Genomic DNA, 13,295 nt, shown 5'->3' with positions numbered 1-13,295 from the left:
TGCGTGCGAAGCGCGGTAGCTATCGAAAATATCAATATCGACGAGCTTAGATTGCTGCTAAATGCACCACATTTTATGTCTGTTTAATGCTTCTCCGGCCACACAGCCGTAACAGTTGCGCGAATTGCGATTGAAGCAGAAAGGCAATTACAACTTAAAAAGGTGAAAGGAAATGTCAATCTCATTTTATACTTACAGTTCATTGATTTATTCACATTGATGGCATCGATAAATTAAGTCCATTATTTCAATGTTTAGATCGCTACATCCTTGTAAAAGTGCGATTAATTTTGTGAATGCGTGTTGCTTATTATGTCAATGACCGACTACATCTACGGACCGCATGCGTAGCCCTTTGAGCTTGCGCCGCGTCACGCCCTTACGAAATCCAAAGATTGTTCCGACTTTATTTGGAAGCCTCGGAAGAAATCTTCCGAGGCTTCCAAATAATGGACATCGGTATTCATGAGACGCGGTCCTCAATTAACTTATATAATTTGCATGAATTTTTGTTCAGATACTCACTGAAACTAACTCTCATAAGACTTCTGTTGATGATGTTTACACTTAAAATCTTTTATCAAGATTCTTTTATCACGGTCAATTGTTGCTGTGTTTGTTCGTCACTCACCTATAAAATAATGAATGTGCTCATCACGAGCGTGAGAAATATTTTTAGTCAGTCATAAAACTTTAATATTATGATTTTGTTATTAATTGCGATTTATAATGTTTTGAAAGTACAACAGGTTGAAAGGTTACACACGTGGCACACATTCCAGGGTGGGAAATCGGGAAACCCGTTCAAGCACAATGATTGGCTCAAGCCCAAAATAATGAATAATAATTAGATCACGTGCCGTCGGCTATGGGGCATCTCGTTCACATTCCAACTCATTTCATGAATATCATCCACTCGCAGTAATTAGGCTAACGACGTTGTAAAGCTAACTGTATAAAAGCACAATCCCGATAGAAAACATGAAATTGAAAAATTCATCCGATATTTAAATTATACTAGCAACTCATTGTGGGCATAAACAACGAAATACATATCCTCTACAACGTTCACACAATTCGTAATTAAAATGAATTGTCAATCCACTTTGTTGAAAGTGTACTTCTAACTAAAAATCTATTGAATCACGTACCCCTCCCGACTCAAGGTGGATTTTTCAATCGCCATAAAGATTATGCAGCCACAATGATCAATCACAGTAGACACATCCATAAATGAATATTAATTTCATTCGTTCCGAACATTGACTTCTTTTCGCCAATCCCCTCCCCCATAAAGTCACAAACATCCCATCATTTTCATCTACATTGCCCACGACCACCCCACCCCTTTATTCTTTCTTTCTCCTTCACACAAATCAATTTCAAATAATATTTTATTTTAAATCGTAGTTGTTAAGCAATTGTACAACAAATTCATAAAGCATTCACTGTGATGATTAAAAACATTTCTCAGGACCGTGACAGGTGCGCTCATTATTCAATTGGCAGGCCATGAGCAATAAAGAACAATACAAATGAAAAAACGCTGTATAAGTCACATTAAAAAGATGAGTTGTAATGATAAGAAATGTGAATGATATTAATAAAGATTATTACTTATGAAAATTGTAACAGATTCAATGAATATCTGAAAAAAAAAACATTCAAACTGAATTAGTTTTGGATCCCATCTAATTCTGGAAGACTCGGATCCCCAGATCAAGGATTTTGATGCCATGTGCGATTTGTTTCCTGAATGTGGTCGTTGCGAGCGCTAGTGCAGTGATACAGAACTTGATAGACACACCGTCGCGAAATTAATCAACACTTTCAAAATATCGATGTAGAGATCAAGACTTTGGAAATTATGGAGTAAAATCTGAATATAAATGTAAATAAATCATTTTGCTGTAAGTAAATGAGTTGGACATTATGTCAATCCATTCCTTTGGCTTTGTCATCAATGTGATCTTTGAATAATTTTCTCAATTCACTCGATCTACGGGGGTGTCTTCAGAAAAGCATTCAATGAATTCATGTAGTCGATGTAGCCCCGATGTAGCAAAGGCTGGGACGAGATGAAATTAAAATCCGATCGAATTTTGATATTATTTTTGACACTTCATTTTTGACAAATTAAGTGATAGTATCAACTGAAATTCGTACATTGCCCAACCCAGTAACCTACGGTACCCCTCTCAACTCACTTTATTTTTGAGCGTATTTACTACCATTTTAAAGACGTAAATAATGTGAGCAATGCGATACGCAAATGCGAGGTAAACATCTTCGCGCTTCCCACAAAAGAGATTGGGCCTCGAGTCGAGGTCCAATAGCGTAGTGAGTGAGTCAATGAAATCCTGGGAAGAAATCTTGGACGAAAGAATCGTCAAGTTTATTTTAGGATCTGAAAAGCAGATTGTGTTATTAAATATATTCAGGTTTTTTTTGTAGATCTAGGCCTGTTTTACAGTTGTCGGCCACGGTTGTCGGGGAAGTTCACGGTTGTTGGATTTCCTCTGAAAATTTTCAGGGTTGTCGGCGCCTGACAACCGTGACGCTTGGTAGCGAGAACGTTGCACTAGATTATCATTAATTTTGTTGGTAATGTCCTTTTTCATCATGTTTTGCATTTCCTGGTAGAACATGAAAATGTCAGTCAAATCTTGAATCAAATCCATGATCTTGAGTGGGAAATGAAATTTAGTGGATTGACGCATATAAATATCCATTTATAAATAATCCCAATACTTGATACATGACTTTGAGAGACTATGTTTAGTTCCAGTTACAGAATGCTTGTATTGTTCTTACAGGACAAGTCCACCCTGACAAAAAGTTGATTTGACAAAAAAGAGAAAAATCCAACGAGCATAACACTGAAAATTTCATCCAAATTGGATGTAAAATAAGAAAGTTATGACATTTTAAAGTTTTGCTTAATTTCACAAAACAGTAATATGCACACACTGGTTGGGATTTTAATGAGGAGTTGGATGACGTCATCCACTCACTATTTCTTGTGTATTTTATTATTACTTATTATATTTTTCTTCTCATTGCCAAATGAAACGACAATTAATTCCTCCCTGAACATGTGCAATTAGCATTGTTTAATATGATATATGTTTCAGTCAAGTTGGAGCTTATTGTCAAATCTGTAAAAAAGGAATTATTGTATATTTCAAACATTAAAAAACAAAAGAAACAGTGAATGAAGGACATCATCGACTGTCTCGTTTGCATGTCACTGAATTGTGCATATATCACTGTTTTGTGAAAATAAATAAAATTCTAAAATGCCATAATTTTCTTATTTTACATCCGATATTGATGAAACTTTCAGTCTTATGCGCATTTGATTTTTCTCTATTTATTCAAATCAACAATTGTCTGGGGTAGCCTTGACCTTTAACTCCCAACTGTATGCTCTGATTAGTTCCTTTGATGAAGGCCAGGTAATGAGGATTGTATTCAATTGTGTGCATGGTTCTCATTGCTTGTTTTTGCAGGTGATTGGTCCAAATGGTCTAATGAGTCAGAGTGGTCAAGCTCACAGCAGCCCTGGTGGACGTTCTGGACAGTCCAGCATGATGCAATCATCGCAAGATCAGAACAGAAGCAACGTCCAGTCCCCTACGTCCACTGCTGCTACAGATGAACTCAACATGAAGATAGAGAGTGCAAGGAACCTGTGGGATGCAGATGACAGTGCACCCCCTGCTCCTCAACCAACCCATAGTGAAGCGAATCTCTCATCGCAGGGCTTGGTGTCCATGTCCACGGCATCAGCCAGTGATCAGCAGCAGAAACAGCATATCCAGAGAGGTGAAGGCCCCCGGGATATGAATACCATGAGTGATATCAGTGCTGGTCAGTTGAGCCATTCTGCAGCGAGTATCTTACCTGCAAGTGGAGCTTCTGGAATCACCTTCGGAAGCTTTCCATCGAGCGATGTCGATCTGATGGAAAATGATGTCCCAACGTCGGCTTCCTTCACCTCGAATCTGAATGCTAATATGAATGCAAACATGAATGCAGATGATATGGAGATGACTGTCCCAAGCAGCAGAACATTTGCCCAGTTTTCTAGTGCAAGCATGGAGGTAGAATCTCCTCAAGAGATTTTCACTTCTGCAGGGTATGCAAACAAAGGACTGTCTCTTTACACCAGCATGAGTGGTAATTCTTTCCCCGCTGCCACCTTTCCTTCGTCCATGTTGGATCATCCTGCGTACAACCCAAAGCACATTGGTGGGGAACAGCAAGCAAGAATTCAGCAGCAACAACAGCAGCAGCAACAACAGCAGCAGCAACAACATCAGCAACAACAACAGCAGCAGCAGCAACAACAACATCAGCAACAGCAGCAGCAGGCCTTTTCATCCTCAGTGCTCATGGCTCAGCCTTTCAACATGGGCAATTCCCTGACAAGTGGTCTAGCTGGAAGTGCTGTGGGAATACCCGGTGGTGGAATCAGTGGCACCAACTCTCAGTCGATTCTCTCTCAAGGCACATCGGGCCAGTACTCATTCCAGGGCCCGGACACGTCGCGTCTTCTGGCGGGCACTCCAGCATTCCTCACTCAAGCTTCATTCCAAGGTACCCTCATCCAGCCCCAGTCTGGCGGCTTGCCGTTTGGCTTGAACCAAAATGCTGCCATGGCTCCATCCTCCCCTGCCCCTGGTGCCCCATCCCAGCAGTCGTACCCGCAGGCTGCTGCAGGGTTCCTGCCAGCCCAGGCTCCTCAACCAGCACCACCTACTGGTCTTCACTCCAACTTTGGTCCTGTCTTGTCGGTGAGCATGCCCCAGAATCCGGTTCCTAGTCATTCCTTTATGAACCTCACATCGCCATCGTACACAAGACCAAGCCATGACCTGGGCCTGACAGCAAGCCATACCAGCTCTGTTATCATGAAACCACAGACGAGTATTGGAAGCCTCACCAAGACTGTGTCTAGTGTTCCTTTTGGAGCTGTGTCTGTAGGGCAGCAGTCACATTTGTATACACAGGTACGTCAATAGACCCGTTATCGGTTCCATTTTCCTGTAATGACTTAGTAGAAGTGACCCCTGCTTGATTAAATTGTCCAGTTTGCTTGCATATTGAAAATAGACCGGTGTGTGTGTGTGCTTGAGTTCTAATGATTTAATACCCTTGAACGTTTTGTGCAATATGTCCACAACATGAGCAGCCATCACTTTCCATTTCAAAGATCCTTTGAAAAGATTTTAACATTACTACTTTAATGGAAATTGTCCAAGACACTTTCTGATCATATGAAATTAACCGATTTCAGTCAGTTAAAGTAAAATTATCAATGCATTTATGAGTTTGGGCTAGAAAAGGAATTTCATTGCAGTTGTACATAAATTTTTGAGCAATTTGTTTAACTTTGGAACTGAGTAGCCTGTTGTCAGAAATTTGGTCTAAAAAAAATTGTGTGAAACTTTCCAGGAAATAGTTGTGAAATGGCACAGCCCAAGGTTTTCATGTTGCAGATTTAGCACTAAAAATGTTTTAGGAAACAAATGAGCCACCTTCCCCATCCAAGCTACATCTTGTTAAAGGGGCCAAAGCTTGAGAAATCTTTTGGGGAAATTGTACATATTTTTAATAGGTATGTTTATTTAACATCATAATGTGCCTGTCCTTCAAGTCCGTCCTACCATTTCAATTAATATTCAGAGAGCACAATTTTAGCCTAACGGACATATGCAAATCTATTTTTATCATGCAATTATTAGACTTTAGTATGTTCTGTTGTCAAATTTCAAGCTGTTCATAGTTCAGTTGCTGTGATTAAAACTTAAAACCTGGCACTAAGGGGGTTAACACCAAACTTGAAATCATGACACCTTTTCAATTGTAGAAAGGTTGGGAAAACTCTTTTCCTCTAAATAAAAAGAAAGTACTGTAATGATTATCAGTTTGACATTGGTGGTGAGCGTGCCTTCAAGGTTAATCCATGGAGCGATGCAAGAAACTTAATAAATTGCAAATCGAGCATACTTCCCAAAATCAAGCGTGATGGGGAATTGCAAGAAAGTTTATTTGCAATGGAACACAAATCCCTCAATTTTCATCAAAGAACTTGTGCTCATTTTATAGGGACTAACCCTTGATCTCCAGATTGAAGACAAGTTTCTTGCAATGCCCCACAAATTAGTAAATGATCATTGTAATAATGATAATAATCAGGGGTGTGAATGTTCAGATTTTTATCTGATTTTAGATTTTTTTTGTTTTGATTTTCAGCTTAATTTCAGCTTATTTTGGGTTTTCCTCTGTACAAAAAATATGGCAGCTCTTTCTATTTCAGACTTTTTCAACACTCTTCAGCTGTTTAATTTTTGACCACTCACACCCCTGAGTAATATGTTTTTGTCTTATCTACAGCATTATCTATTTATCTATGTTATCTATTTTATTTACAGCAGAGAGCAAATACTCAGTTGGGTGCCCAGCAGCCTAGTTTGATTACCAACAACACCCTGATTGCTGCTGCAGCCATGCAACCAAACCCAACCCCTGCCAATGCACCGGCCCACCATCCAACGCATGGCCAGCATGCATCCTTCTTCAGCGGAGGTGCTCAGGTAGCTGCTGCAAACTCGCAAGTTGGAAGCACCAACTTCTTCAACACCCTCCAAGGCACCCGTTCTACCAACCTGCAGGGATCTGTACAGGCTATACCCATCCAGCAGCTTCCACAGACTACCATGTCTACCCAGTACCCAATCACCCCTCAACAGGCTCATCAGGCATCCCAGCCCATTGTCCACCCCATTGGTGCTCCAGTGGGAGGCTTCCCGAGTGCCTATGGGGATATTGGTACACAACCCAAGCACCATGGTAGGAGCATCCCATCCGGACTTAGCATGGAAAGACAGTCCACGCCCTCGGTGCACATGGATCTTTCTGCTGATCTGCTCACTCGGAGCGATTCATCTGGAAGTAGGAGCAGCAATCTGTCCCAGCATGTTGATGCAAAGCCCTTCAGTCCTAATAGGCAGATGGGAAGCGGGATGGCCAATGCAAGTAGCAAGCCCCAGGAGGAAAGGTACAGTAATCCTGGCTTTAACAACAAAGTGAGTAGCTATAATCCAGTCGATCAGGGCATTGGTGGTAAGCCCCAGAGCTTTGGTGCGACACAGGTTTCCATTGGGCATTATAGTGCTGAAGATCGGAAACCATACAGTCAATCAAGGGGCTCAGACACTCAGCGAATGCTGGTGTCTGATGCTGAAGCACCGGTGCCTAGTTCACATCCTGCTTCGCTCACATCCTCACTGCCCTACTCAATGACAACCACCACTACTGTGGCCGGCATGAGTCAAAAGCCTATTTTCTCCCAGGCACCCAAAGTGAACCAGCCACCACCTCCGGCATCAACGTCACAGCAATCGACACCTCCCAAAGCCACTTCCACAAGCTCCACACCCCCAGCCCAACCACCCCTGCCTCATCGAGGATTCAACCTCCGAACTGGCTCCAACAATCCGAGGATGCCTCCACAGCTCTTTGGCCAAGCCAATCCTCAGATGATGACCATGATGGGAATGCGATTTCCAATGCCTTTCCCTCAAGGTCCCCCGCCCCCTCGTGGAGCCCAGTTCATGCCACCTCAGCGCATGCCTTCCAGCACTGCTAATGTGAATCTACCATCTGGACCTTCACCAAACCCTCAGCCAGTGGTACCACCAGCTCCCAAGACGAGCCAGTCGGCACCCAAGATGCCACAAATGTCAACCTCCATATCGCAGTCTACTGCATCATCGCAGGCCAAGCCAGCAGCAAACGCCAAGCAAAATCAATCAAAGAATCAGGCGGCCACCAAGAACAAGTCCTTGGCTGGTTTACCTGGACCAAGTGCCAAGCTATCCAAGCCTCCCAGCCACTTTAGTAGGAGGGCACCTGTTGACCTCAAGATGACTCCGGAAGAAATCAAGGCAGAGCAGAACAAGGAACGAGAAAAGCTTCTAGCTTCTACCAAAGCATTCTTCAGCAATCCAGAAGGCGGAGATCCAAAGGAAAAGTCAGACAAAGCAGAAAAGTAGAATGAATTGGTGAACTTGAACACTAATGCTGACAGCTTTGTTTTATCCGAGGAATTAACATTCTTTCTGAGTGGAAGATAATTGCGATGGTTAAAAGCAGGACATTTGACGACTTATACGAAAGTTCATTTCCATGGACACTGAGTTGGAGTAGAAATAATGAACAGGAGAAAGTTTGCAGCCATGGCTCATTGTTTAAAAGAAGGCTACAATAGAAATGCAAGTGCTTATAGTGGGCAGCATTCCAGGGAATGTTGGACATTCAAATAGTGTTATCTGATGATTATTTCATATGATCAAAGACTCACTTTGCATTCATAATAGTTTGTTCCTCACAGGTTCGTTAGTTTTTCAGTGATGAATGTGAAAGGTTGTTGGGAAAGGCTTATTATTTTACAACAGGAATGAATGTTTTGAAAAAACAAATACATGTATATTTATAAATGATAATTTTGAAACTTGTGCTAGATTATTTGAGGATAATATTTGAGAAGCATTATAAGAGGCATGTTGTGATGTATATTATTGAGAGGTAATTTAGGATCAACAAATCCAAGCTGAAATTTTATATTGATTTAGCTTTTTGTTACCACACATATTTAAAATATGTAGCTTGAATGGAGAATATAATGCTGAATGTTGGTTGTATCAAATATTTAAAGGTCTTGTATTTTTCCTAACCAGTAAGAGGTTACATTTGAATTGATGTCCCTGCATTCTAGCTTCCACTTCATAAGATCTTGACTTAGAAAGATATATATTGAAATAGAGATCTGCCTTTCAAGTAGTTGAATTATTGTATAATTATGTTGACGATGGTCCATTTAACATGTTTGTTGCTACGAGATCGCATCATTTGAAGATTTAAAACTTGGTTTTATGTATTGAATAAAGTGTCACATGATTAATTCCAGAGTGTATCTAGTTTGACTATATGACGAGTGTTTTGTGAGATAATATGATGGAAGGTGACTTGACATAATATATTCTCTGTGATGAAGTTTTCCCACTTTAAAAATCACTTGGTATTCTGTAACATTTTTGAAATGGACATTGTATAGATTATCTTATGAGGGTTGGAAGGGCAATAAATTCTTATATAACACTCTTCTGACTTGTAGCTAAAAGTGAATATTTATGCTGTTTAGATAACATTGGCTGTTTATTGATGTACAGATACAGCCCTAATAAATCATTGCATTTTTGTTGTTTGATTATCAGTTTAACATTTCTTTTCTTACAAAAAAATTGTTTTCTATTTTGTAAATACATGCATCAGGCTCAGATTCATAATCTAGAATGTGTACATATGTCTAAATGTTTTTTCTTACCAGTAACTTATTGCACCTCGTTTGCAATCAGAAATATGAGAACATATTCATGTTCCACTTCATATTTGAAATGAATGCTTCTGTCAAATGGATATTAATTTGTCCTCTATGTAATCTTTTAGATGTAATCTTAAAGATTAATGTAGAATAAAGTAACAGTTCGTGATGATGAAATGTCCAGATATTACTGAGCTATTTACAAGCATATATACAGCAGGCCTGGTTTGAAGCTCATTTACATGTATGTACATACGGCAAATCTTCAAATTTGTCACTAATTATTCATACACGACTTCATGTATTACTATTTTTATATTTCATTTACTTACAACACATTTTTTGTTTTGTGTGAATGGGAAATGCATACACAATATATTGTACATTTGTCTTTTTTGTATCAAGTTTGATTTGTTAAATCCTTCATGCGCTTTGCCTGTGGCATTATAAAGATGTTCAAATTATTTACGAAGACAACACAAAAGTTCTAATGATTCAAGATTGTCTATGTATCATTGAGAGTAGTGTGAAAAGCAGTGACTTAGTACTGCTCCATTGTTCATGTTTGAATGTACATTTATGTTGTGGATGGTTTTAAGGAGTCTAAATCCAAGTATTTATGTTATATTTGCAGTTGTGTAAGAGTTACAAAGGTACTAACACATATTGGAGTGTAAGTAGCAATGCTGTGTGTACCAGATTGAATCCCTGTTGTGCATATATTCAGGTTTACGTTTGTTTTCTAGTTCGAGAAATGGATTTTAGCATGTCTCGTTTAATTTTTGCTCATTCATTCATTCATTCATAATCTGTCCTCGCAATTTGCTTTGAAATGAGCACCAAGTAGTGTGTGCATTGTTGAAAAAAAACTGCTAGTATTAATAAAGTGAATTTTTGATAACTTGTATATTACCGTACATTAGCAAAGAGACTGCATGTGTATAGTTCAATTCTAACATGAGTAGTAAATAATAATCCCTCTTTGTTTTTTTGTTCATTTTCATCTTGTCTCTGTATCTATGCCTATGACTGCATAGAATCTCTCCTTCACAAGGTTTTACTATGGAATGATCGCCCAGTATGCGCTCTACATTATTATGACTTCCAGTTGGAGTCGGATGTGTTTGGAGCACGTGGGATAAAGAACTGTACATATCTTGTGTGTACGTACCAAAACCTTGTGTGCCTCGCACGAGCTTGAGAGACGTGACAAAACTTATTGAATAAAAAATGCAATTCCTGATTCGTCCAGTATTGGCGTCAAAACAAAATGGGGTTTCCAGATTGTTTTATTTTGTCTTGATGATCTGAATTGAATATAATCATGGGCCTACTTACACAAAAGTAAACAATTTATTGCACAATGGAGGAGTATGATTAGAATGTGATAACGCCTCATGATCAATAACGTTTTGTGTACCAGGGCCCAGGTGGGTGTTTCATAAAGATGTACGCGAGTTATGAACGATTTACACACGACTGGTGATACCTGTTAAAGCACCCAAGAAGATATTGCCATTGTTCAGTCATTTGTAACTTACGGCTTTATGAAATACCCCACAGATAAAATGATAACCTATATATTTTCAGAATGTCAGTGAAGGGATTTTATATGTAGCAGTTAAAGGTCAAGTCCACCCCAGAAAAACGATTAGAATAAACACAAAAAAATCAAACTAGCATAATGCTGAAAATTTCATCAAAATTGGATGTAAAATGAGAAAGTAATGGCATTTTAAATTTTTGTTTATTTTTCACAAAAAAATTATATGCACAACTTGGCAACATGCAAATGAGAGAGTCCATGTCCCTCACTATTTTGTTTTTTATTGTTTGAATTATACAATATTTCAATTTTTACAGATTTAACAATAAGGACCAGTTCTACTGTATCATGAAATGTTAGAACAATTGTAAAAAAAATTCCCCATTTTCATGGAGGAAGAAAACTTATTTCACCTTCCAATAAGTAGAAAATTAAATTATTTCATATGATAGAATACAAAAATAGTGAAGTCGTCCCCTCATTTGCCTACAATATTTCATTTTTACAGATTTGACAATAAGGACCAACTTGATTGAAGCATATAGTATCAAACAATGCTAATTCCACATGTTCAGGGAGGAATTATTTCACTTGACAATGAGGGGGAAAATTAGAATATTTCATATAATGAAATACAAAAATAGTGGATGATGTCATCAGTCTCATTTGCATACCATTCAGGATGTACAGATAACTGATAAAATTTCACAACTTATTTTTGATTTGATGAAATTTTTAGTGTTTTGCTTGATGGATTTTTCACTTTTTATTCAAAATCAAATTTTTGATGGGGTGGACTTCTTAAAGTGTTGGTCAAACAAAAAATTACAAAATAAAAGAAAGTCAATCTTTGTAGTTGTAGGAAACAATGTATAAAAGGGCGACACGAGCATGTTAACCAATCAAATGGTCCCATATGTACATGTGAGGGAGGGGGTAAAGCTTACTTGATGAATAAGTGCAGAATTGCCATAGACAACTGAAAAAGATCGAATGACAGGTTGACCCCTTAACAAAAGTGGTTCTATAAAAAAAGTTTTTAAAAAAATGGTTTGAAATAAATTCTCTTGGTAATCACTGATGCATGCTTGGTGACCAAGGTGAAATGCTGGCTCAAGTTGATGCAAGTAACAATTTTTGTGAGACCAGTGACCCTTCCTTGTGCTAAATGGGATACCCAAAATTTTCATAATTTTAACAAAATGGGAGTGAATTTTCTTTAATTCAAATCAAACTGCATTCAAATTCTCATGAATTTAATCTTATAAGATTGGATTTCAACTTAGTTAATAGGAATACAAATTACTGACAGCCTGATTTGGCTCCCAAGAAAAGGTCACCAGTCATCCATAAAGTTGTAAAGTTTATTGTAATCTACATACAGCTTTATGAAATGCTACACTGGTCTATCAGAGCTTACAAGGAGGTGAGAAAATGTCAATGTTTCCATTTTGGAAGTTGATCGTTTGATTCCATTTGGTCATCTCAAACTACCCAATTGAGGGGAATGAAATTCACGATTTACTTAAGTTCTGGTACCTCTGATGGAAATTTATTGATTTATCTCTTCCCATTTTATCTACATTCAGTTGGGTATCATCCTCCAATGTCTTGACCTAGTCTATCTTCAATCAGTTCTTGTACTCGTCAATTCGTCTGATGCCCGCTTGGTCCAACACGACCTAAATGTTAATAAAGCAATATTGAAACACGACCTAAATGTTAATAAAGCAATATTGACTGGCCTCGGGGCGATACGACATATATCGCCCAATCTAGATTTACATCGCCCGAGTCGTAGACGAGGGTGATATCAATTTAGTGAGGGTGATATCGCCCCCAGGCCGGTCAATATTGCTATTAACCAAATCAGACATGTAGAGCAAAAATTGTTAAAATTGAGATATTTTGATTTTTTATAATGAGAATCTAGTTTCTCATGTTGAGCAGACTGGGCCTCTGAACTTTACCATTGTGACATAATTGAAATGACGCGTCCCTGGCCAAGGGACGCAGTATCCAGCGTTGTCTCAACTTGATTACCACTATGACGTATAGCACTGCGTGGTTCAAGGATGCGTACAAAAGCGCATAGAATACCTGAATGTTAGCGTTGCCTTTTATTGCCCGCTACATTTCCAGGCATTTTCTCATTGACTTTCCTGAGAGGGCAATAAATTGGGCCCGTGGATAAACAATTTGAATTTTATTGACCGGCCATTTGATCCGGCCCAGTCTTGAGCAGGCAACAATGTTTCAAAGTTGCCCTGCTCAGATGTCTGATACGGTTAATAATAGTCAATATGGTTAGATAAACCAAGTATGAATTAGATTTTCATTGACCAAGTGCAAAATATG

At 38.7% G+C, this 13,295-nt stretch overlaps 1 protein-coding gene across 5 annotated transcripts in view; it reads left to right on the top strand.

The window, feature by feature from the left end:
* Positions 1–10,662, top strand: part of LOC121429247 (protein PRRC2C-like) — a 46,070-nt gene extending 35,408 nt beyond the window's left edge. For 4 of the 5 annotated variants that reach the window (XM_041626217.1, XM_041626216.1, XM_041626215.1 and 1 more), the window contains 2 exons: positions 3,513–5,015; positions 6,441–10,662. In XM_041626217.1, the coding sequence (XP_041482151.1) occupies positions 3,513–5,015; positions 6,441–8,063 (3,126 nt within the window). In that variant the 3' untranslated portion in view covers positions 8,064–10,662. The remainder of the gene's footprint in view (positions 1–3,512; positions 5,016–6,440) is intronic. The other variant, XM_041626213.1, reaches the window with a different exon arrangement.
* The last annotated feature ends 2,633 nt before the right edge of the window (positions 10,663–13,295 follow it).

This window comes from Lytechinus variegatus, chromosome 15, assembly GCF_018143015.1.
Source record: "Lytechinus variegatus isolate NC3 chromosome 15, Lvar_3.0, whole genome shotgun sequence".
Classification (NCBI taxonomy): Eukaryota; Metazoa; Echinodermata; class Echinoidea; order Temnopleuroida; family Toxopneustidae; genus Lytechinus; species Lytechinus variegatus.
Note: the sequence above shows the minus strand (reverse complement) of the source record. Positions and strands in the feature narration are given on the sequence as shown.